The sequence below is a fragment of the Carassius carassius genome, chromosome 11 (assembly GCF_963082965.1).
Source record: "Carassius carassius chromosome 11, fCarCar2.1, whole genome shotgun sequence".
NCBI classification, from domain to species: Eukaryota; Metazoa; Chordata; class Actinopteri; order Cypriniformes; family Cyprinidae; genus Carassius; species Carassius carassius.
In genome coordinates, this window is record NC_081765.1 from 34,295,531 (window position 1) to 34,321,886 (window position 26,356).

The 26,356-nt window shown below is 37.4% G+C and overlaps 2 protein-coding genes across 2 annotated transcripts; one reads left to right on the forward strand and one right to left on the reverse strand.

Moving 5' to 3' along the window:
• Window positions 1-4,040: 4,040 nt before the first annotated feature.
• Window positions 4,041-10,583, reverse strand: LOC132153300 (uncharacterized). The gene is made up of 9 exons (XM_059562671.1): window positions 10,337-10,583; window positions 9,210-9,381; window positions 7,813-7,977; window positions 7,633-7,720; window positions 6,793-6,948; window positions 6,406-6,624; window positions 5,258-5,423; window positions 4,669-4,748; window positions 4,041-4,292 (listed from the first exon to the last, which is right to left on the reverse strand). The coding sequence occupies exons 1-9, from the start codon at window positions 10,452-10,454 to the stop codon at window positions 4,041-4,043; spliced, it is 1,416 nt and encodes a 471-aa protein (XP_059418654.1). The 5' UTR covers window positions 10,455-10,583.
• Window positions 10,584-18,233: 7,650 nt separating this feature from the next.
• LOC132153247 (nuclear factor 7, brain-like) lies at window positions 18,234-24,293 on the forward strand. Its single transcript, XM_059562632.1, has 6 exons — window positions 18,234-18,873; window positions 19,238-19,333; window positions 19,568-19,798; window positions 19,884-19,906; window positions 19,987-20,108; window positions 23,247-24,293. The coding sequence occupies exons 1-6, from the start codon at window positions 18,478-18,480 to the stop codon at window positions 23,738-23,740; spliced, it is 1,362 nt and encodes a 453-aa protein (XP_059418615.1). The 5' UTR covers window positions 18,234-18,477; the 3' UTR covers window positions 23,741-24,293.
• The last annotated feature ends 2,063 nt before the right edge of the window (window positions 24,294-26,356 follow it).

The following is a 26,356-nucleotide window of genomic DNA, read 5'->3' on the forward strand; positions in this document are numbered from 1 at the left end:
ATGAAAGCTAAAAAAGAATACTTTTTAAAACTATTTTATACAGTATGGTTAACAACACCATTTGTAAAGTGAGAAACCACGTCTAATCTGTTGTAAAAAGTTCTGGGAGACATTTGTAGCAACAAACACTTTTGGTTTCAAAGAAAACTTATGACAACTCATTTTCAATCTATTATAGGTATTTTCGTGTTTGTGACCTATTTTGTTTGTGTGTGTGTGTGTGTGTGTGTGTGTGTTTAAGTTTGTTTGTGATTATGCCTGTGTTTGTGTACTTGTTTGCATTCTCAGTACTTTTATGTTGAGGTTGAAAGATCTAGGGGTTTTAATAAAAAATTATAAATGTAGCTAAAATAAAACTAAATTAACTCAAATTAAACAACATTTTCCTATGGTCTGACTTGTTAAAAGATCAAACATCCTTTTGACCAGTAAATGAACTAACAGGTCTACGTCATAAAGTTGAAATTGTCACCCTTTGATCACTGAATACACAACATTTTTTGAACTTTAGCTGACCTGCACCACCACCATTTACAACGCCAGAACCCCGGCAAAACTAATTCGTTTACAGTCCAGTTGCAATCCCCGAAAACCTTTAGATGTTTTACAATCTTCGTTGACATGGTCGTAACCTTAAACACAAAGACATCAGATGCCAGACACCAGACGCGTTTCTGTGCACGACTTGAGATGAAATATATTTAGCCTTCCGTGTAATGTTGTAAAAGTTTCTTTGGCAAGAAAATCCCATCTTGACTTACCACATTCATTCCTGTTTAATATTTGTATGCGTCTACAGGGTTTAAACTGATATAGCAATGCCAGAAGTTAATATTGACAACATAAAATACATATTAAAGGATTTAGGCTACTAAAGTATGTGTGAGTGACTTATCAAAATAAAATAAAACATCACTTTTTTCCAACAAGGACTTTTAAAATAGAAAAAATCGTATATGTTAACCTAATTTTTAAAGTAAAAACATCAGTTGCTTTGAACATTAACACAGAAAGGCATTCATTACTGGTAGATTTACAAATACGGTCTGAGATTACACTCAATTTTCGTTCACACTCTGTACATCATAAAACAAAATAAATGTAAAATAAATAAATAAAAAAAACATTTAAGAAAAAAGAATATATATAAAGATAAAGAAAAAGTAGGGGTTAACAGATTTTCACATTAAGAAACCAAAGTCCTCTAATGAAGAATACATAAACCTTGCTTTGGGACTTTTCATTCCTTTTAACGTCTCCAAATTAAACGCCACTAAACGTGGGGAGTTTTGAAAAACATACATTTATGAATGTATAATTTCATGCCAGAAGTTAATATTGACAAAATAAAAGACATATTAAAGGATTTAGGCTGCTAAAGTAAGTGTGAGTGGCTTATTAAAATAAAATAAGACAACACCTAGTTTTAAAGTAACTCATATACATAGATGTATCTAAAGATCCTCAAACAGTCAATGCAGCAGCAGCAGCTATTTTGGATTTACATCTTGTAATTCAGTTGTTTTTAACAAATCCGAGTTTAAATCTCGCACATTTTTTGTAATTGATTTTACATCTTGCATTTTTTTATATATATGTTTAAATCTTGCAGGTTTTTTTTGTTTGTTTGTTTGTTTGTTTGTTTGTTTGTTTTTAGAATTCTGAGTGTAAATCTTTTTTTTTTAAGAATTCTGTGTTTGTACTTTTTTAGGAATCATATGTCAGAATGCTGTTCATTGACTTCAGTTCAGCATTCAACACAATCATCCCTCAATAGCTCATTTACAAACTGGTCCAGCTGGGGCTCAACACTTCGCTGTGCAACTGGCTGTTGGACTTTCTGACTGGAAGACCTCAGGCAGTACGGGTCGGCAGCAACACATCCAGCACCATCACACTGAACACTGGGGCCCCCCAAGGATGTGTGTTGAGCCCCCTCCTTTTTACTCTACAGACCCATGACTGCACACCGTCACGCAACTCCACCTCTTCATTAAGTTTGCAGATGACACGACTGTGGTGGGTCTCATTAGCAACAAAGATGAGACAAACTACAGGAGCGAGGTGAGCCGCCTGGCCGGGTGGTGCAGTGGTGCAATCTCTCTCTGAACATGGAGAAGACAAAAGGAGATTGTTGTAGACTTCAGGAGAGCACACACTCAGCATGTTCCTCTGACCATCAATGGTGCGACTGTGGAGAGAGTGAGCAGCACCAAGTTCCTGGGTGGCACATCACAGAGGAGCTCTCCTGGACTGAAAACACAGCAACACTGGCCAAGAAATCACAACAGCGTCTCTACTTCCTCCGCAAACTGAGGAGAGCCAGAGCCCTGGCCCCCATCATGTACACCTTCTACAGAGGCACCATCGATAGCATCCTGTCGAGCTGCATCACTGTGTGTTATGGAGCCTGCAACGTGTCCTGCCGAAAGACTCTGCAACGCATAGTGAGAGCAGCAGAGAATATCATTGGTGTCTCTCTCCCCTCCCTGCAGGATATTTATGGTACCGGTCTCACCCGCAAAGCCCTCTGCATCGCAGGTGATCCCACCCACCCATCACACAGCTTCTTCAGTCTGCTACCATCAGGGAGGAGACTGCGGAGTCTCCAGGACAGGACTAGCAGACTGAAGGACAGCTTCATCCAGCAGGCTGTCAGGAAGCTAAACTCGCTCCCGAACTTGCACCACTGAACTATGTACCCCCCCAGATTCCACATCCCCATCCTTCCACACACACACACACACACACTAATATACAATATCATGCACCAGTCACTTTGTCCTGCATTGGTCTGCTCACTACCTCATTCAGCATGGAACTGGCGTCATTCTACCAACTCATCAGTCAGTTAAATAAAATAACTGCTCTTGAGCCCTTTGTCAATTTAATCAGACTGAATAAGCTTCTTTTTGCACTAAAAATCTTTTATCTGCACTGTTTGTTCACTTCACTGATTTGCACTCTATCTGCCATGTGCCTTGCACATGGTTTATTTAACTTGAGTTTTAATTTTATTATATGTCTTTTTTACATTCCCTTATTGTATAGTTGTATCTAAATCTACAGACTTGACTTGACTTTAAGAATTCTGTGTTTAAATCTTGCTAATTCTCGTAAGAGTTGAGTTTACATCTTCCCATTGTTTTTTTTTCTTTAGAATTTTGAGATTACTGTTTTTTTTTTTTTTTTTTTTTTTTTTTTTAATAATTATGAGTTTAAATCTTACTTTTTTTAAGAATTCTTGCAAATTTTTGCAATTTATTAAGATTTATGACTACATCTTGCAAATTATTTGATATAACTCTTAAGTTTGCATATTTCAATTCAGTTGTTTTTAACAGTTCAGTTTACATCATGCACGTTTTTTTGTTTTTTTTAAGTACAAATCTTGAAATTCTGTTTCTTTTAAGAATTCTGAGTTTACATCTTAGCTTTTATAGCAGTTCTGAATTTACATCTCAGGAGGATGGACTTTGTTTTTAAATAGCCTAATCTGATCATCAGAGGATAAATTGTTTAACATCTAGAAAACAGGTCAGTATCATTTGCTGCTGAAGACTTGGGTCAAACCATTTCTGTGAGCTTAGGGGGGTGTACCAGAAATAGACTGGACGACCACCCTTTAAGATATTATAGATCAGCTTATTCAGCCTATTTATTTATTTATTTGTTTATTTTGTTTAGCCTATAAAACTAACATATTTAAATAGCAGTTTTATTAGCAAACTTAGGTTGGCATCAAAGCATTAACATTTGTGTGGGAAAATCAGTTATAGTGGAGGAATGCAAAAAATGTAAGTTGGGAACTGATAAATGTGTTAGCATTGATAGCACAGTAAACTGCTGGATAGGTTTAAATCCCGCCACAGGGATGGTGAGTAAAAAATGGTGAGTAAAAAAAGCCAACACTTAGTTGTTGCAGGGGTTTGGTTAATAGCTTTAAGATAAAGTTGACAGAAAAAGTTCATGAGCTGCTTCATTGCATCAACAAAGCCTGATTGCATTGGTTTGGTTTTTATGATTATCTATTAATTGTTTCAAGCCCTATGCAGCAGTTTATAGTGTATTAACTGATGGGCAAGATTTTTTGACAATGTTGGAATAGTGTCCCATATCCAGTCCCAATTTAGTTTGCAAGGAGCTAATTCCTTTTCCCATGTCGTGGTGATGGGGAGCTTTCCACAGCTGAGCTTGAGCAGTCTGTTGTAAATGAATGACACTGCTCCTCGTGTCTGTGAAAAGTTCACACAGTCCATCTGTACAGTGGGATATGGTGTGGCTGGTTCTTCCTAAACAGAATGGAAAAAACAATATTACAAACATCAAAAGAAAATCTGGATTAAATTCATGTTCCCAATGACTAGTTACAACTGTTTATCTACACTTAAGCCAGAATAGTTTTTATATTATCTTACTTTTAGGGATGCACCGAATAAATTCAGGGCCAAAACTTCTAGATGCACTTGGCCGAAAACCGAAAATTACTTTTTAAAAATAATTTTTTTTTTTTTTTTTTTGTATAATTGTATTATTAAAAGACTTTAATTAAATTCAATTATTTAATGATTCTGAATTTAAAACATACAAGCCAATAAATGAAAATAATTTTCGAAAGTCGAAATTTCGGTGCATCCCTACTTGCTTTAGATTCTTTGCATTAAATACCTGTCTGATTGTGACATAATCGTCCACTTTCTCCCTGAAAATCACCGGAAGTAAAACCAGAGCAGCACGAAAATCCATATCTAAAAAGACATTGAATAGGTATTAGTAGTGTAACAGTTCAAATTGCTCACGGTTCTGTTTGTATCATGGTTTTAAGGGTCATGGTTTTGGTACATGTCATGTTCAGAGAAAAAGGTCTACTGACAAAAAAAAAAAAATCAAACTACAAGCAACTGCACAAATAAATACAATAAAGCAAAGATACAAATAAAATAAAGTGCTTTTCAGGTTTTTCTGGTAATTATTTTGGATAGTGGAACTGTTTCACACAATTTTTCTTCAACAAACCATATTATTGTTACAAACCATTATTGTTACCGGTGCTCAGCTGCAACACCGGTTACATCACTTACCCAATGTTCTTATGGTAACAAAAGTAATTTAGTTCAGTTAGAGAACAACACTACAATTAAAAATGTGAACGTTTTACTCTCGAATTAGTGATTTAACATCCCGCCCCACAGGCAGCTTATAGCAGTTATAAAGACGTACAATATTCAGTTTGTATTTTCAATACAAAAATGCATACCACAAAGGCTCTCTGCAACAGCTTCTCTTCTGGCATCCATGTAATGTGCTTCTATAACGGATTTCCCCTTAGCCAAACTCAAAACATTGGACACAATTTTGCTGAAGGAATCCTGGAAACACCGGCTTAAATTTACGGCATGCATTCGACCCATTTCCTGGAATAACTGAAATACAAATACGAAAAGGAAAAAAAAAAACAATTAATTTAAATTAATGTTATTTCTTTTCTCACCATAGTATAAAGCAACCGTTCACACACCATGCTCTAATGGAAACTTTCAAAAGCTTGTTCCCACATTGAGAAATTGTGTTGTTTACACAAAAATATTGTTTTCACTTAAGCAGCATTTATGCACAGCTATTGTGAATGGGCTTCTCTCATGCACTCTTGAATGTTCAAAGGAGAGCAGGGTTTTTCCTAAAGAGAGAATTACAAGGCGGCCGCCTAAGTCAAATTTCGTGCCGGATCTCAAACAAAACTGGGACAGACAGTCACATGCTCAGATAAATTTTTTTAATACATTTTTTTAATAAAAACATAACATTTTAATTAATCAAGGGTGGATGACAAATAAATCATTATAATGCGTTGAGTTTAATAAAGACATGGAACTCTCATCACTGTAAAACGCAAAGAACGTGCGACACTTTCGTTTTAAACAACGTAATTCTCTTCAGGGAAAAACATTAAAGGAAAACATATCAGGGCTTGATAATAACGCTCGTCTGTGACACGCGTGTTTTTTTAAGGGACAAGTGAAAGAGAATTGTACTTGCCTGACCGGACAAATGCCCTGATTTAAAGAATTTTCAATATTAAAAAAATTGTATAACTAGGGAATCACCGAAAACGCGAGGATGATTCTGATTTAATGTTAAGTGGCGATTAATGAATTTATCTTTAAAATGTAAAAAAAAAAAAAAAGTGCATGTCCACAGAACCCCCCCACCCCACCCTCCAGAGGTACCAAGCTCCACCCACAAAAATACTGTGGGAAACAGTACTGTACGGTAAAAAGTAAAATATTTTATTTTTATAAATATATATTTTTTTATGCTTTCAGAATTGTTTTTAAAGTAATAATCAGCTGCCATTGTATGGAAATCAGTAAACAATATGTATAAGCTTTTTTTTTTTTTACTTACAACTGAAGGGGTCTTAAGGAAGGGATATTTTTGAAAAATTTCTGCAGTAGGAATGCCATTGGTTATTTCCCTCCTCCTCCAAGCAAATGTTTGTTTCATTTTTTCATCCACTATTGCAGCATCTGGTTGGGTCTTCTTGTACTGGTCCTGTAAGGTCTTTACATGGGCATTGATTGAAATAGCATCCTCACCAATAGAAGACACGCAGTCTTCATCTGCCTATAATGCAAAACACATGTAATGACAAGATTACAGGTTTCAAGATTTAGTCATATATAATCTGAGTGAATTATTCTTTTGATGAAAGACTACAGTTTAAAGCTGTAGATTCTAAACATTTATTTTAGAGTTTTATATTGTGATGCATCACTGCTAGACATTGCTTACCACAGATCTGCTGGTTCTCTGACAACTAGCCTCTTTTTCTCCAGGTTTCTTTACATTGTGACCATATTTCATTTTAATCTTTTTTACCTCCTCTTCGTTAACAAGTGGGGACCTTTCAGTTTTAAATTTTCTTTTCAGGGACATGTGCCACGTATGCTGTTGTAAAAAACAAAACAAATGATGTCAAGCTGAAGTTAGTGTTTTCTGGGAAGGCAGTTAAAATGTGCCCTACTAGTCGATGGTTGACAAAAAGCCAAATAGCAGTATTGTTAAAGGGTCATGAAACAGTAAACTAAATCTGAGTTTCAATTGTAAAAGAAAATAGTGAATTTTGATTAGGGCTGTACAATTAATCTAATTTTCAATCGCGATTACGATTATGGATGCCACTATTATGTAATTGATACCATATTAAAGCTTGTTTCAAGCCCTTTTGAAATCTGTTTTTATTTCTTACATTGTTTGTTGGTAATACTTTATGGTTATCTTAAGTCGGCTGATCGCTATGATTTTCAGGAACGGAATTTTGAGAAAAACAGGTTTAATTAACTGTCACATCCTGCTAGCGGGACGATTGGCGCTCTTATTTATTGCCTTTTTTCATATCACATTTTAGTAATCATCATAGATAAGGAATCATTCGAAAGCTTACGAACTCAAAATTCATCTTTTAAGAGAAAGTGCACTGAACAAGTGAATATTGCCATAATAAAATTTTCAAAAAGAAAAATTTGAAACTGTAGCGAGAACCAACTGGTGCTTAAACAGCAGGTTTCATGACCTTTTAAGCAGGTCTATAAATTACATTGTCTAAAAATAAATATTAAACATTTGACTTACATATCCATTTCCCTCTGCATCTCTCAGGAAAGGGTATTTGGAGATAAGAGCCTTGACTGCGCAAACATAGTCACTGTTTGAAGGATATCTATCAGAAGATTAAAAAAAGTGTGCAAATTTACTACAAATGTTTACCAGGGTTTGGAATTTAAAAAACAAAATAGTGTTTATTAAACTTACAGTGTGTGCTGAGCCATAGTCTCGTGCAGCACTCGTACAATTGTATGCCGGTAAGTGCTGATCTTATGACATGGTTCTTTGTTATCCAATTTTAACTGAACATCCTTTGGGAATTTTGGTAGTGAGAAGACAAGAGGAAATGGGGCTGGAATTCTTTGCTCTTGGCTGTTTAGACAGAGGAATGACGCAGAATAGAGATGAAACAGTATGAAATGTTCATATCATGATTATAGTCACCAAAATGATCTCTGAATTTTAACAGCATACGTTTACATGGACACAATCAGAATGAAATCAATACAATTGATGAATCCGAACAAGGTGTTTACATGAATGATAAATAAAGTAATCGGGTTGATGTGCGCGTTTATGTGTCACAAGTTTCAAATCGGATTTGATGTTTTGACATGCGCACACTGCACAAATATACAGTTTCCCGCTGTTCGCGCATAAATATTCTCCTCTATTGGTTATTTATTTGTTTTAAACAGCAGACGTAATATTAATTCGTCTCTGGTCATAATTTAGAGCAGATTAACCGTTTTGCCATGCTGCTTATTGATCACGCAGGAAAAGTGCCCCTCCCCACGGCCAAAACCAGACGTCTGTGGATGAGAATCCAAAACAAGGACTGGTGGGACGTTGTCCTGCTTCACTTCACAGAGACGCGAGTGAAATGAGGATTTTAGAATGACGGGAAACTTATTAATATGACACTTTATTCAACAGGAAGAACAGCTCGTTCCACGCGCCATACGTCATTACGCTATTTAACGTCATTGCACAGTCTTTTCAGTTTTCAATCCGATCAAGTGTTTACATGTTCTCTCGCTAGGATTACAAAAGGGATAAACCACCCATTTCAATCCGATCGAAATTTCATCCGGATCAAGCTAAATCGGATCGATTAAGGTGTTTACATGAAGGTTTTTTAGTCCGATTGAGCCATCAATTCAATTACAAGTGTCCATGTAAACGCAGCTATTGATAAAATGTTCTGGAATGTTCAAAAAGTATTCACATATACTGAAATCACTTCACAGAGTTGTATGTCGAAACCAACAAAAATTAGCAGCATTATGCACTTTTTGTAACATAAAATGATGGCCAAATTTTAAATAAACAAATTAATTAACCGACTTAATTCATTTGGACTTATTTTACGATCTCTTTATTGAAGTTCTGAAGCATCAGAATTTTGGGTGAATAGACTTTTAATAAAGTGACTTCTGTGAAATCTTTCAGACTTTAATTTGAAGTGCAGTTTTATTGTGCTTTATCAAGACTGACATCAATGTCATTCTGGCAAAAAAATAAATAAATTTAAGGACTTAAAGAAAATCAGTCAATCAGTAGAAAATATAAGGGAACATAAATAAAAAAATACTAATACTTGCCTCAAAGCTGAAGGTGTAGTCAGACTTTCAGACAGTTCTTCACTCTGGTTCTCTTTAAGTTGTTGGATAAGTTTGATAAATTTAACTTGCTTCTTAAAAGACTTCTCAAAAAGTTGTCCTATCATGTGATCCGTGAGACCAGCACTGACAGTTTCCCCATCAACTTCAAAATCTAAGAGTCAAAGAGACATTTGCTAAGTTTCAAAAACTTATGTAATACACTGAATGAAATGTATATGACTTATAGATAGGGCAGAATCAGGTAACGTTAATCACACTATTTTAAACACAGGGAAAGAGTGATGGGCAGACCACAAAGAACACACGTCACAAGTTTGTCTGGACTTTTGCAAGATATACTTTGTGAACATGCACAAGACGGAGGTTATTTGTATATCTGAGTTGGGTTTGGGCTGCAAACATGAAATGCACAGAGTTTAATAGGTATGAAACCGTATGTGTAACGAATGTCAAACGTTAAATTAATGCCTGGTTCAGATTACACGATTTTAACAGATCCGTTTGACGTAGGGTGTCGTGGGGATTCGTAAACGACAACCGGCGTCGGGACGCAAGATTCAATAGTTTCATTTCATCTCTCGTATAGTGTGTCATAGTAGGCGACAACCAATGTCGCGTCTGCGATGCTTCAGGACATCACGACAAAAAGACTAGCATGTTTAATTTTTTAACGGTCCTCCACTATGGTTCTGTCAAGAGTGAGTGAGTATGTGAGCGAGCAACAGTGAGTGAGTGAGCGACAGTGTGTGTGTATGGGTGTGTGGGCGAGGGACAGTGTGTGTGTGTGTGTCGGCACGCGATGACTGGTCGGAAAGCAACGTGTAGTCTGACATGTTTCTTGTCCACAACACAAGATTTTAGGAGTCAAAATCGTGTAATCTGACACCGTGACTATCATAACAGACACAAAAATCTTGTAAATTAATCTGAACCAGGCATAACTTAATTTACCAGAATTGCAGCACACAAACTAAATCACTTTATACTATAAGCGGACGGTTAATAGCACTGGATTCATACATAAGCTAAATACACTTGCTAATGCCATGCTTAAAGAGTTGTATAACATTTTATACATTTTTGATTTGATTAAATATAAAACTCACCTTTGAATTTTCTCTTTTCTTCCTCTGAGAATTCGAGTCCGGCCTCTGTTAATTTTAATAGGAGTTTTTCTGACGACATCGACGATAAAGCCATGGTTGTCTGCTTCCCGCTCTCCATTCCGTTTGAAAATTCTTTGGCCCATCAATGTCGTGTTGCAATGCCTAATGCCATATTGTGTATTGTAACGTAATATTAAAGTAATTAACTGCTTTAAAAATGTCAAAAAGTGTACACAAATGGCTAACAGCATTGCATGGTGTCAAATATGCTAAATTTACGTTGCTAATTTCGCTTTGAATAGTTGAAACATTTAAATTGTTTGCCTCATGAACTAAATATAAACACAAATAGTCAAAACTCACCTTTACATTTCGTCTACGAACTATTTGTTCATTAAAATCCACCTTCTTAATTTTTTTAAGCTTTTAAGTCGAAAAAGACAAGAGGCAAAATGCCTGGACGTGTGTTTCAGAAGTGCTTCTTCCCGCTCTCCTTAATGACAGAGAAAATTCCGTAACGGCTGCAGCAGCGCCGCCGCCTTCGACCAATCAGTGTCTTGTTGCTATGCAAATTATTTAACACAGCAACCAATCGTGCATGAAACAGTAATTTGGTAGGATAGATTGCAATGGAAAGCAAACGACAAATTGCATGGAGACCAATGATAAATGTATTTCATCATGATTGTCTTTGAAAATATTTATTAAAAAACTGCATGAAGTATTTTGTTTTATAAATATCACAAAACCTGTTTCCTCCTGGTTTTCACATGTTTTTGGCACTATTTTTTCAGAACTGTTATGATAATGTACATTTAAGACAGTTGTATAAGCTCATTTAAATATTTTAATCCGTAAATTATTCATAACTTTACTATTTAATCATTTTCGTTCACAAAGATTGTATGCTATTTGCAAATGTAATAATAAGGGAGCTGTCTATCAAGGTTGACAGGTATTCAATGTACCCTTGATGTGAGAACAATTTTGAAAAATCGTTTTACTGGGGGATTTCAACGCCCACGTGGGCAACGACAGTGACACCTGGAGGGGCGTGATTGGGAGGAACGGCCCCCCTGATCTGAACCTGAGTGGTGTTCAGTTATTGGACTTCTGTGCTAGTTACAGCTTGTCCATAACGAACACCATGTTCAAGCATAAGGGTGCCCATCAGTACACGTGGCACCATGACACCCTAGGCCGTAGGTCGATGATCGACTTTGTGGTCGTTTCATCCGACCTCCGGCCGTATGTCTTGGACACTCGGGTGAAGAGAGGGGCGGAGCTGTCAACTGATCACCACCTGGTGGTGAGTTGGATCCGATGGCGGGGGAGGAAGCTGGACAGACTCGGCAGACCCAAACGTACTGTGAGGGTCTGCTGGGAACGTTTGGCAGAGCCTCCTGTCAGAGAGATCTTCAACTCCCACCTCCGGCAGAGCTTCGACCGGATCCCGAGGGAGGCTGGAGATATTGAGTCCGAGTGGACCATGTTCTCCACCTCCATTGTCGAAGCGGCCGCTCGGAGCTGTGGCCGTAAGGTCTCCGGTGCCTGTCGAGGCGGCAATCCCCGAACCCGGTGGTGGACACCGGAAGTAAGGGATGCCGTCAAGCTGAAGAAGGAGTCCTATTGGGCCTGGTTGGCTTGTGGGACTCCTGAGACAGCTGATAGGTACCGGCAGGCCAAGCGGACTGCAGCCCGGGTGGTTGTGGAGGCAAAAACTCGGGCCTGGGAGGAGTTCGGTGAGGCCATGGAGAAGGACTATCGGTCGGCCTCGAAGAGATTCTGGCAAACCGTCCGGCGCCTCAGGAGAGGGAAGCAGCGCCCTACCAATGCTGTTTACAGTAGAGGTGGGGAGCTGTTGACCTCAACTGGGGATGTCGTTGGACGGTGGAAGGAATACTTCGAGGATCTCCTCAATCCCGCTGTCACTTCTTCCATTGAGGAAGCAGAGGCTGAGGGCTCAGATGTGGACTCGTCCATCACCCAAGCTGAAGTCACCGAGGTAGTCAAGAAACTCCTCGGTGGCAAGGCACCGGGGGTGGATGAGATCCGCCCTGAGTACCTCAAGTCTCTGGATGTTGTGGGGCTGTCTTGGCTGACACGCCTCTGCAGCATCGCGTGGCAGTCGGGGACGGTGCCTCTGGGATGGCAGACCGGGGTGGTGGTCCCTCTTTTTAAGAAGGGGGACCGGAGGGTGTGTTCCAACTACAGGGGGATCACACTTCTCAGCCTCCCTGGGAAAGTCTATGCCAGGGTACTGGAGAGGAGAATCCGGCCGATAGTAGAACCTCGGATTCAGGAGGAACAGTGTGGTTTTCGTCCAGGCCGTGGAACACTGGACCAGCTCTATACCCTCTACGGGGTGCTGGAGGGTTCATGGGAGTTTGCCCAACCAGTCCACATGTGCTTTGTGGATTTGGAGAAGGCATTCGACTGTGTCCCTCGCGGCGGCCTGTGGAGGGTGCTCCGGGAGTATGGGGTCCGGGGCCCTTTGCTAAGGGCTATCCGGTCCCTGTACGACCGGAGCAGGAGCTTGGTTCGTATTGCCAGCAGTAAGTCAGACTTGTTCCCGGTGCGTGTTGGACTCCGGCAGGGCTGCCCTTTGTCGCCGGTTCTGTTCATGATTTTTATGGACAGAATTTCTAGGCGCAGCCAGGGGCCGGAGGGGGTCAGGTTTGGTGACAACACGATTTCGTCTCTGCTCTTTGCGGATGATGTTGTCGTGTTGGCCTCATCAGGCCAGGACCTTCAGCATGCACTGGGACGGTTTGCAGCCGAGTGTGAAGCGGCTGGGATGAGAATCAGCACCTCCAAATCCGAGGCCATGGTCCTCAGTCGGAAAAGGGTGGCTTGCCCACTTCAGGTTGGTGGAGAGTTCCTGCCTCAAGTGGAGGAGTTTAAGTATCTTGGGGTCTTGTTCACGAGTGAGGGAAGGATGGAACGGGAGATTGACAGACGGATCGGTGCAGCTTCTGCAGTAATGCGGTCGATGTACCGGTCTGTCGTGGTGAAGAAAGAGCTGAGCCGCAAGGCGAAGCTCTCGATTTACCGGTCAATCTACGTTCCTACTCTCACCTATGGTCATGAGCTTTGGGTCATGACCGAAAGGACAAGATCCCGGATACAGGCGGCCGAATTGAGCTTTCTCCGCAGGGTGGCTGGGCGATCCCTTAGAGATAGGGTGAGAAACTCAGTCACCCGGGAGGAGCTCAGAGTAGAGCCGCTGCTCCTCCACATCGAGAGGGGTCAGCTGAGGTGGCTCGGGCATCTGTTCCGGATGCCTCCTGGGCGCCTTCCCGGGAAGGTGTTCCGGGCGCGTCCCACTGGGAGGAGACCCCGGGGAAGACCTAGGACACGCTGGAGAGACTATGTCTCCCGGCTGGCCTGGGAACGCCTCGGTGTCCCCCCAGAAGAGCTGGAGGAAGTGTCTAGGGAGAGGGAAGTCTGGGGTTCTCTGCTTAGACTGCTGCCCCCGCGACCCGGCCCCGGATAAGCGGAAGAAGATGGATGGATGGATGGTGAGAAAAAATTTTGTACCAAACAGTATCATCAGAGGTCTTTCCTGTACCATTTAGGGTACAATTATTAAAAAGGTACAAAACCGTTCTTCGAGGAACATTATTTGTACCACCGTGTACCTTTTTTTCTGAGAGTGTAGTATTCTCAGTAACAATCCAAATTACTTGCAGATACTGTATAAACTAAATGTGTGTGGTTCTAAAAAAAAAAAGAGCTACTTAGTATTTTTGTTTACATGTTTACTTAAATGTTATAAAGTGCTTTAATGAATGTTCTCATCATTTCACAGATAAATTGCTTTAAAATATCAATTTTCAGGGTGACCTAGGACTTTTGTACAGTAGAATACTTCTGCTGTCAGGAAAGCCAAATCAAGTTCTTATACCTGTCCTCACGTGAGTACAAGCTGTCATTATAATCCTGAAATTCATGTAAGGAATAATTGACGAGGGGCCTTAAATAAATCATCGGATCGGTGTCTTGAGGTGTGGTAACCGTAGTATAAGCGGAATAATTGAATAATTATTAAAAAAGCGGATTAACTGAATAATTATTAGAAAAATAAACCATATTTAAACAGGGCCGCTGCTGGCCAAATGGGTGCCCTAAACAGGATTGTATTGTTGTGCCCCCCTTCCTCAAATATGATGATGTAAAAAAAAAAACACCTACTATAGGGGTGAAAATACAACTTTGATCAAATAAAAAAATAAATGAATAAGTTGTATTATTTACAAATTACAATTGTAGCTCTCGACATTTACCATACATAAATTGTTTATTTTGTATTTGCCTACTTTATGTATTTTAACAGTGTTAATTATTAACCAATCATTATTGCCTCATTGTTTTATATAATGCATTTTAAGTCAGCATTTTAAAGGCTATCGATTGCTTAGGTCTGTTTTATAGCAACAACAACAAAGTATTACAGAATATTAATACTTCTTTGTAAATTATGATTTGAAGTAACAAAGCCATGGTTAATTTGTAGTTACCATGGCTACAAGAACGATGATTTGTGGTGTTATTGTTAAAACCATGGGTAATTTTCGTAAGGGAAAACTTTCACAGGTATCTGCCTGAAAGTGATAAACAGGCCTCGTTTTTACCTAAATGATTTATAATTTATTTTAATATATATAAAAAATGTATAAGGTGTGCATTGTAGCTGACACCTAAATTAACACATTACAATTGTTTTATGACTGCAAGTCTTTCTCCTCAAATGCTATTGATGTTAGAAAAGTGTATACCAAAATCACATGTAATTTTAGATACTGTCCCTAAATTTGAGACTCTCGAACGTCCAACATCAAACCAATGTTATGCCTGTTTTTATTAATTTTTTTTTACTTTCTTTAGTTTTCTTTTCTCTGGGCCAGATTGCTGATGTCCTTTACCATGTCCATCCATCAATTATGAACATTCAGCCGCAAACATGAGGTGCGAGCAGTTGAATGGATGGGAGAATGGCGGAAGGTGTTTTTTTTTTTTGAGCAACTGGGATGGTGCCCCCTCTGGGAGTTGATGCCCTATGCAGACTGTGTACTCTGCGTATAGGGAGTGGTGGTACTGTATTGAAATATTAAATAATGCACACTCTGCTTCACGTCGTGGCCGCATCGCGGGTATGAATTATTTTTCTAATAATTCAATGGTCCAGAATCAATTATTCGGCTTATATTACGGTTACCACACCTCAAGACATCGATCCGATGATTTATCTAAAGGGATTCGTCCTGTTTTAGTACTTAAATCACTTTTGTGAGTAGGACTATTTCTTCCGCATCTCATTCAATGCCTCCTTTGCTAGTACCAAAATGTTGTTTTAAAGCTGGTAATGGAGGCTTGAGCCATTGATACCATTCAAATGCAGCTATTAATGAAGTTATTAGAAAGAGAGCGAGAGTGACAGAGACACACAGAGAAAGAAAGAGAGAGAGAGCTTGTGTGAATTAGGCTAACGTACCTCTGTGCGTCTCTAAACACTCTTCTGCTGCAGCGTCTCTAAACAGTGATTTCTCCTCGCTAGTGAGAAATGTCATGTGTAGCCTTTAAGTTGCTACACTATATAGGCTAACTGATAATATCGTCAGGGCAGGGCTGACAGTAGCTTTTTGTGCAAACTGCATGACTGTTATAACTGTTAACTATGTGAAGTGATATGGAACCGTGATGCGGTCAGGAGAGCTGCCTGGAACTACATTCGTGCATTTCCCAGAAAATAATTGCACACCTCAGAATGTTCGTCAGCCAATCAGATTCAAGCATTCAATGGCCCCGTAGTATAAATATAAAATTATAAATACCATGTTTAAATACTTTAAGTTTTTAAATACATTTAAATGTATAACATCACCTGTGTGTATATATATATATATATATATATATATATATATATATATATATATTAGTGGTGGGCATAGATACATTTTTTAAATCTAGATTAATCCCACTGTGATCTTGAAATTAATCTAGATTAATCTAGATTGAAATGGCTCATTCGAATTGCCATAGCTGGGGTCAGCGGGGCCCCGCTGAAGGTTGTACCAGTGGGCCCTGTTTGAAATTGTTTAATTTGTATGTTCGTTTATTTTTATTTATTTGTGCTATATACATAATGTTTAAGTTTTTTTCAAGTTTGTAGGTGTCAAGGTACAGAAACCAAATAATTTAATGTAAAATAGCACTGGATAGTCTTCAATGTTAAAATGAAATATACAATCAGACCTACATTTATTCAGACACCTTCAACATTTCTCACATTATTACAGTTTTGCTATATATATCAAAAATTATATATGGTGTCTGAATAATTTTTTGTTTGACTGTTAAAACTACAAAGTAATTCAGTCAAGAGCAGTGAGTGATTTTCATTTTCTTGGATTAACATTACAGCAGCCAGTAGCTAAATTAGGCGCGGTCACTTTAAGAGACGATGAACGCATCCAATATAATACACATCCCATTATTTCCCTCAACTGTTTACTTTCACTTAAGAAACAACTGACCGTTTTTTCGAGCATAATTTCCAAGGTGGATATTTTGACATATTTTGTATATATTTGTCGGCACAAGAGCAAAAAGAAGCAAATTCGGTGTTCAAGTGTTTTGAGACGCCTTTCTCTGCATGAGCCCTGAACACCAGAACAGCGCGAGTACTGAATTGGGCTCGTTCACATCTTTTTGTTTGTTCAAACTGCGATTTGTATTTGTTCGTTCAGGTGCAGGAGGGACTTCGAGGATAACTTCGCAGAAGAGAGCTCGGTTCAGTGTCGCTGTCCGGGATACGCGGCTCTCTGTCTCTCTCGTGTGCACCGAACACAGCGCGCGAGTAACTAGCTACTCTGTTCATCTTTTCTGCGTCATGTGTTTGGATTCTTTAATGTTTAAATCGACAAGCGGTACGGCTTAAAAACACATGAAAAAGATAAGCTTTCATGACGATGCACAGCAGTGGCCAGTCAACTGTCCTGAGCATCTTTTTAGGCTGGCCTCAGCCAGTCGGTTATATAAAATATCAAGGTGAAAGTCATCATAGCTTGCTTAATATAGACCCAGCTCCCAACCCAACTTTGAGAATAGATTAACGGCGATATTTTTTTATCGCCCGATAAGAGTCTCACGTTAACGCAGCACGTTAACGCCGATAACAGTCCACCACTAATATATATATATATATATATATATATATATTGACTGGAATGGTCTGTATCTTGAATTTGCATTTTTGCTTACCTCAACAGTAACTGACTTCCCCATGCAAATATTAATTTGAGGAATTTCTATAGGCTATACAAAAAAAGGACAAAATAAATAGGCTGAATAAGCTGATCTATAAATGTTGGTAGTCTATGAATGGTACACCCCGCTAAGATCACAGAAATTATTTGACCCAAGTCTTCAGCAGTCAATGACACTGACCCATTCAAACTGATTTTTAATGTGTATTTAACACATTATATAAGAGTTGAATATGCATATTTATTGCACAGATTTTTAAACCACAAACATCATATATTTAACACATGAAACACATGTTTAATATATGTATGTGAAATACACGTGTTTAACCTGTTGATAACGCGTTAAAATTTATGTTTTTGGCGCTTTTGGCCTTCCATAATTCTCAGCTTATGAAGAAATCATCTGACATGACATCCTGGAGGAACTCTGTGAGAAATATAGAGCAAGAACTAAAACATATTATCAACATTTGTGTTTTTCATTGTTCTTTTGTGTTTGATTTAAGGTTTTCTAGCATTATACTTAAGAAAGTTTCAATGCAAGTTAATCATTAATGTATTTTATTGATATATAACCTGAAGAAGTCCTGCTGTTGTCGTCAGACTGTTTGATGATCAGAAACTCCTCCCTCTTACAACACTAACCAGGAAGAGACTGACTTGTTATTTCTTCTTTCTGTCACCGATTTTCTTCTCTTTGACAAAATCAAACAAGAATCAGTCATCAGAGGACAACGAAGAGAAAGACTTTGAAGAAGTGTATTTCAGAACAGACAGCAGATCTTTGTGATTCTCGAGGTTATTCGTGTTTGAAACCGTCGTTCAGAAAGTGAAAGTAAAGTTTAGGTTGCTGGAGCTCAAACAGTGAAAATGGCTTCATCAGCTGAATATGACTATAATTGTCCCGTTTGCTGTGATATCTTCAAGACTCCTGTTATTTTATCATGTAGTCACAGTGTCTGTAAAGAGTGTCTTCAACAGTTCTGGAGAACCAAGAAAACTCAGGAGTGTCCTGTCTGCAGGAGAAGATCCTCAAAAGATCGTCCTCCATTAAATCTGGCATTACAAAACTTGTGTGAGTCGTTCCTGAAGGAGAGAAATGAGAGTCGTTCATCAGGATCTGAGGAGATCTGCAGTTTACACAGTGAGAAACTCAAACTCTTCTGTCTGGAGGACAAACAGCCGGCGTGTGTAGTGTGCTTTACTTCACAGAAACACGTCAGTCACACATTCAGACCCATCAGTGAAGTTGTTCCTTCATATAAGGTAGGACAAATGTCTCTTGTTTCATTTATAAAGAACAATAATAAGTCATAAACACAGATATCATCACATTCATGCACTCAGTATTTCTCTCTGCTGTTTTAATCAACTTCATATGACATAAACTCTGCTCTGATTTGTTCTGTGTTTGTGAACTAAAGTGTAGTCACTGGGTAAGAGATCATATTCATACTGATGAAAAAGTGTATTTTGTTTTTACTCAGGTTGTGTTTGATTTACGTTTACTTTTAATTTCTGAATCAATTTAGTGTGAGATACACACAAACACAGCACTGTATGATCACTGTATTCTCTTCTCTTCACTGTAATCTGCTGTTTTATGTATTTTTATTTTGTTCAATTCTAGGAGGAGCTCAATACAGCACTGAAGTCCTTACAGAAGAAACTTCAACACAATCAAAACATTAAAAGAGAGTTTGAGAAAACAGTTCAACACATCAAGGTGAGGAAACACAATCAAGAGTCATTTTCAGTACAGCTGTAGCATCACTAAACACAATTATGATGCGTTATATTTCATATAATGATTCCAGTTGATTATTTTTGTAAATGATGAGCAGCAATCTGCTTCTGGATCTGTTATATGTCCTTGTCTGAGTTTCTCTGGGATCTGAATGATGTGATGTGTTGATGTGTGTTGATGGAGTTGATTGAAGTGAATGTGATTTGATTTCAGTCTCAAGCTGAGCACACAGAGCGTCAGATTAAACAGCAGTTTGAGAAGCTTCATCAGTTTCTCAGAGATGAAGAAGAAGCTACAATCACTGCACTGAGAGAGGAAGAGGAGCAGAAGAAGCAGATGATGAAGGAGAAGCTGGAGGAGATGAACACACACATCTCAGCTCTTTCACACACAATCAAAGACACGGAGGAGATGATGAAAGCCAGTGACGTCTGCTTTCTGAAGGTCTGATTTCAGATCATCCATTGATTGATTGATTGATTGATGATTGATTGAGTTCTTGATGATCAATGGTGTGTTTGTTCTGCAGGAGTTTCCAGTCACGATGGAAAGGTAAGTGATCTGCTGGTGTCTCTGCTCTCTCTGCTTCTGATCCAAAGCCACTGCAGATCTGATCCTGAATGTTTTTCCAGAGTCCAGATCTCATCACAGCCGGATCCACAGACGCCTTCTGGAGCTTTGATTCATGTGCCGCGTTACTTGGGCAACCTGCCCTTCAGAGTCTGGAAGAAGATGCAGGACATCGTCCAAAACAGTGAGTCTGGAGAAGATCTGTGCTGTTACACACACACTGGGAATGACGCATGAGGGAATATTGACAGATTTCAGCATTATGTGTGAATAACCAGATGAGCTGCTTCACCAAAATGAGCCGAAAACAAGAGAAGAACAACTTTGGTCCACATGATATTTAGTTACAGTGATACAGCAGATCTCAGTTCAGTTTGATTGATCGACAAATCTAAAATATTTACTGTAACAAACACTGACAGTGATCAGAGGAGAGAGTCTGATGTGTTTGATCAATAACACGAGTTTCATAATCAGTGTTCATTTCTTCAACAAAGACGAGATGTTGACAAGCTAAAACTAAATATAAGATCAGGTGCGGCTCGTCTATACAAAGCAAATTTTAAAGAGTGAATTAAACTTCCTCAGAGTTCAAATTACCACTTGCCCAGAGTATATATGGGAATCACTGGTAAAGTGTTAAATTAACACTTTTGAAAGAGTTAACATTATTAACACTCTGACAGTGTTACCCAGCAAACTCTTGAGGTGTATAATATTAACACCAGAATGATGAAAGTTGGTGTTCAAAGTTAACACTCATGGATTAACTGGTCACTGCCCCAGTGTTCAGGTGAAAATATTTAAAAAATAAACACACAAAACAATAAACAATTTACAGTTTATGTTAATAAATATAAAACATGTAAAAGCTGTGAATTATAAATAATGAACAGTTTACATTTGTTTTTATGACTGCACGTCATTCTCTTCGAATGCTATTGACGTTAGACAAGTGTAAACCAATATCGCATGAAACTTTAGAGACGGTCCCTAAATAATCGAAGTCTATCATCAACCTTATGCCTGTTTTTTTTTTTTTTACTTTCTTCCTTCCATTTTCTTCTCTCTGCTCCGGATTGGTGATGTCTTTTCCACAAGATGTCCATCCTTCAATTATGAGCATTCACCAGCAAACATGAGGTGCGAGCGTTTGCGAGCGTGGTTGTTGGAAAGGCGCCTTTTTTTTCTTTTTCTTTTTCTTTTTCTTTTCTGAGTATCTGAATGGTGCCCCCCGGGGAGTTGGTGCCCAATGCAAACTGCGTACTCTGCGTGTAGGGAGCAGCGGTACTGGATCACTAACTAGTTGGCCTGTCTGTATTTTTATTTTTGTTTGTTTGTTTTTTTTCCCCATGTGGAGCAGTGGATCAAATTAAAGGGATAGTTCACCCAAAAATCTTGTTCACGTCTCCAATACGCATTAATCCACAAATGACTTAAGCTGTTAACTTTTTTAATGTGGCTGACACTCCCTCTGAGTTCAAACAAACCAATATCCCGGAGTAATTCATTTACTCAAACAGTACACTGACTGAACTGCTGTGAAGAGAGAACTGAAGATGAACACCGAGCCGAGCCAGATAACGAACGAAACATTGACTCGTTCTCGAGTCAAGAACCATCGTACCATAGCAGTACACGCATGCCTTCCGTCTTAAAAGTCCCATGACATGAAAATCTCGACAGTTGTAATAGTAAAAAAAAAAACTAGTAAAAGTATTTGAGAGGGCGTCCACATGTAATACGCATTTCAAATGCAGAGATGTCAGCCAATCACAACAGAGTCTCACAGCAGACACGCCCCTTCAAACAGAGCATTCAAGCCAGAGGGATAAAATCAGGATATAAAAATGCCTTTTATTTCTAAATTTTAAAAGTAAAAATCATACTAACAATATCATAAGTACACGTCAGGGAACATTAAAAAAGCATTTAAAAAAGAAAATAATCCACATCATGGGACCTTTAAAAAGGGACAGTATTCCTAATTATGCACCTGTCCGTGTCATTAATGTTAATCAACAAAAGATGTTAAATAAATGTACAAATGTTAAGTAAACCTTCTGTATCTGAAAAATGTGTTTAATTTGCATCTCTTTCATATTTGTCTTATTGCCTTAATGAGCCTTATTGCCTTGGCTTCTGTTTCAAAATTTATAAATCATATTTTTTGTGATCAATATTATATATGAACAACTATAATATTTTATTTTTTTCTCCCTTTTCACTACTGTTAAAGGAATAGCTCATCCAAAAATGAAATTTGTCATCATTTATTCAAGTTTTTTCAAATACAATCCTTAATTCAAATTTCTGATAAGCTTAATTGATTTCTGTCCCTCTTCGTTTAGGAGTCACACTTACCTTCTCCGCGGTCAAAAGTGACTGAAGCTTTGAAATCTAACTTTTTTTTTCTTCAGGAAAACCAATGTAATATATTTGTGTTTAACAATATTTTTTGATTATTATTTTTGATTTTTAAGGGGAATTTTATGATACTATGCAATATTTATACAATTTTAATGGGATATTTTTTTCCATTACTATTAATATATATTTTGATATATCTCTTTATTTATTTACAATTTTTTTAAATAAATGCAATATTTCACATTAAAATAGAGTGAAAGCATTTAAAATCAATTTTTTGATGTGAGAATTGGGCAATCTGGAGGCATTAAAAAATATAAACTTGTGTAATGTTGCTTAACCTCTTGTATTAGCACCATATCTAGATATATACAGAGGCTTTTGGATTCCCATAGTTTTTTAGACCTCATCTCTTCATTTTTTTAGGTTTTGCATTTAGATCTATATCTAGACATTCTAAAAGATTACTTTTTGTCAAGGTTTAGATATTTTTGGTTAGATAAGTATCAGTGTGTGTGTGTGTGTGTGTGTGTGTGTGTGTGTGTGTGTGTGTGTGTGTGTGTGTGTGTGTGTGAGAGAGAGAGAGCCCCTTTTGTATTTTTTCCATTCATTGATTGGTGTGTATTATGACCGAAAAGGGCCAGAGAGAGAGAAGAATTAACGACTAGTTTTGTTTGAAAAATACATATGAAATAGCTACCAAAATAAATATTAGTATCTGCAGTTTGACTAAAAGTTGACGAAAAATCGAAAATGCAATGACTTTTCATCGACTAAAACTATGAAAGACTCAAATGAAATGTGACTAAGACTCAAGATAAAGACTAAGACTAAATCAGAAATGCGTGTCAAAATGAACACTGGTCATAATTCATAATAATCTGTGTGTGGTTCACTCTTGATCATTATATGAACATCAGAATAAAAGCAGCTGTTGATTGTGTCTCATCAGCTCCTGTGATTCTGGATCCAAACACTGCACGTCCAGATCTCGTCCTGTCTGATGATCTGACCAGTGTGAGAAACAGCTGGAACAAACAACCTCTTCCTGATAATCCAGAGAGATTTAACTATTATTCCTGTGTTCTGGGTTCAGAGGGTTTTAACTCAGGAACACACTGCTGGGATGTGGAGGTTAAACAGAGTCCATGGTGGATTCTTGGAGTAACTACAGAATCAAACCAGAGGAAGGGACGTGTTTTCTTTAACACTGATGTCTGGTTTGTGCAGCGAGGATGTTCTGATCAGTTTGGTTTTCATGTTAAACAGGATCTTGAGCGTGTGAGAGTTGATCTGGACTATGAGAGAGGAACAGTGTCATTCTCTGATCCTGTAACTAACACACATCTACACACATTCACAACCACCTTCACTCACACACTCTTTCCTTTCTTCTGTACTTATACTCCTGACTCTCTGAGGATCTTATCGTTCAATAGTCAGTAAATGTGACTCCTGTAGTTCTGGATCGATCTGCTTTCATCTTCTACACTCATCATGTTTTCAATATTCAATCCATATCACAATTTCAATATTTGCTGAACTTGAGACTAAAAGATTAATTGTTTATTTCAGTTATAGAGATTAAATGATAACTCTGATCAGTTTGTTCACTGGTGTAAATCAGAGATGGGTAACTGACGTCTGCAGTGTTTTTAAGTTCGGCCGCTGGATCATCTTATGATTGGATGATCAACTTGACAACATTTGATAAGTAAGACACCGAAAGATTGCTCTCAGTTTATGATGTTAATAACCGCTGACTGTATTAATTACTGTGTAGTAATTAGTAGATGTGCACTCGAATGTCATCATTCACTCACATTAGAAACAAATAAATCAATCAAATCAATCAATTGACAGTGAAAATCATATTTTCTGGTAAAGATGGTAAATAGTTTATGTTTATAGCAAGTTCAAGGAGAAACCCATACGTTTGGATTGTCTGGACGTGTAATAATGAAAGATTTCAGTTTAAATCTCCATTACATCACTGTTTATAAAGTCATTCATATCATATTCAGCTGGGTTTATTTTTGTTTTCTTATATACAATTTTGTTCAAGCAGGAAACATATGAAGTAACACAGAACAACTAAAACCACAGAACATCACAGAAGTCTTCTATTGTATTGTGATGCTGCGATAAAAGAAAATCAATGATTTCACTCTACAAACATTGTTATATATATTTAATGTAGAAATATTTCCACATAACTTTAATATGCTGTGCATGTGTATATCTCTATCATGAATGTATAAACACATGCACAGCACACCGCATAATCATCTGTAAAAACTATTTTTTATATATTATTATTATTATTATTATTTAGCTTTGTTTTCATTTGTTTTGTCCTTTAGTGTCATCTTCCTATAGTTTGTCTAATGTACTGCTCTAAAGAAAGAAACAAAGAAGAAATGGAAAGAAAAGTGAACACACACTGTAAACACTCCTAAAAGCTGACAAAATGATATGCATTATATATTTCAGCTCCTCCTGCCTCAAATTAACAGCAGTCGAAACGTGATTTAACTATAGAAGAGTCATAAAACCAAATGAGACGAAAATATTCTCCATAAGATGTATGAATGTGGGAGGGAAATGTGATTATTTGCCTGGAAAATAATGTCACAAAGTATTATTTAACAGATCGTTCACCTAAAAGTGAGTATTCTGGCATCATTTACTGTCCCTTGTGTCGTTCCAGACCCGAGTGACTTTCCTTCAGGGTTATTATTGTTAATTAAATCCAAAAGAATAAGAATAATAAAAAAAAAAACATTTTAGTCGATTTAAAAAAAATAAATGATTATTTAATGTTAACATTAAAAAAATGTAAAAAAAAAAAAATGCTCATTTTCATTTATCTTAAATTGAAGTACTACAATAACTTAAACAGAAATCAATACAAATAATACAGACATAAAAAAAAAACTTTGGGGAAAAATCAGTTAACAAAATTGTAACTAAAATTAAAATGAAGATATAAGAGAAAAGAAATTTAAATAAAAAAACAAATAAATAAAAATGTAAAATATCAGTAAAAACTATAACAGTATATTAAACTATATATTAAACTATATATACAGCCTATAATAATACATTTCTGCAATGGCTATACTTGTTACGGTGCTTTTAAGTCGGGTTTGGGTTGTTTTATGAGCGAACCCTTGTTTGCTAAAGTGACATTGTCCGCATTTTTAAAGTTAAAGAGGTTAATGAACTCTTTCACCATCTATTATTGTTAGAATTCATAATCAGTGTTAGGGGTCAACTAGTTACATATAGCTAAATTATATCCTTTGATTACAAAAATAAATGTAATCAGGTACAGTCAGATTAGATTGTTAGATGCCGTGGCATTTCCCTTTATAGGTGTGCAAAAACTTGATTTCAAAACAGTATCATAGCTATTAAACTTTCTTGCTGTGTTTTTAAATATGTATTTAACCCTCTCAAGGCAGGCGTTGCTGATTTGCAACAGTTAAAAACTAAAAACCTTATTACTCCAGATACATATTTTATGTATGTGGAGTACTAAAAACTTTACTAAAGGTTACTAAAGTTACTAAGTTACTAAAACTTAATTTGAGCCTGAGAGGGTTAATCTCAGAACAATCTCCAAACAAATCTGATTTTGTGGTGGTTGTGCTTTAAAATGAAATGATCACAATCCTAATTTAAGTGATGAAGGATTTTGAAAAGTCTGACGGTCATTAGCTGTTGAGCGCTCTAATGTTAACCCCGTCCTGTTTACGTTTCAAAAGATTAACGGTTGAAAAGTCTTAAAACATGTAATCAAATGGTATCAGTTACATTACTTTTTTAATGAAATTGATATAGTTGCACAACCTTTTAGATTTTGAACAGGGTAATTTGTGATCTATAACCTATTACAAAGTTCATAGTAACCTCCCCAAATCTGTGAATAAAATAATTCCACCAAGGTCTCAGCTACAGCTAAACGTTAAAACAATACTTAAGGTCCTTGTTGGCAGTTTTGTGAGGAGTGTTTGTGAAAACTGTGGTTTGAAAGAAAAATGTTTTAGCTTATATATG

Coding starts and splice junctions, on each gene's coding strand:
- LOC132153247 (XM_059562632.1), top strand. CDS start 18,478: ATGGCTTCATCAGCTGAATATGACTATAATTGTCCCGTTTGCTGTGAT. Junction 19,799..19,883: donor GTGACGTCTGCTTTCTGAAG/GTCTGATTTCAG, acceptor TTTGTTCTGCAG/GAGTTTCCAGTCACGATGGA. Junction 19,907..19,986: donor TTTCCAGTCACGATGGAAAG/GTAAGTGATCTG, acceptor ATGTTTTTCCAG/AGTCCAGATCTCATCACAGC.
- LOC132153300 (XM_059562671.1), bottom strand. CDS start 10,454: ATGGAGAGCGGGAAGCAGACAACCATGGCTTTATCGTCGATGTCGTCA. Junction 6,949..7,632: donor ATGCAGAGGGAAATGGATAT/GTAAGTCAAATG, acceptor TTTTTACAACAG/CATACGTGGCACATGTCCCT. Junction 4,749..5,257: donor TGTTGCAGAGAGCCTTTGTG/GTATGCATTTTT, acceptor ATGTCTTTTTAG/ATATGGATTTTCGTGCTGCT.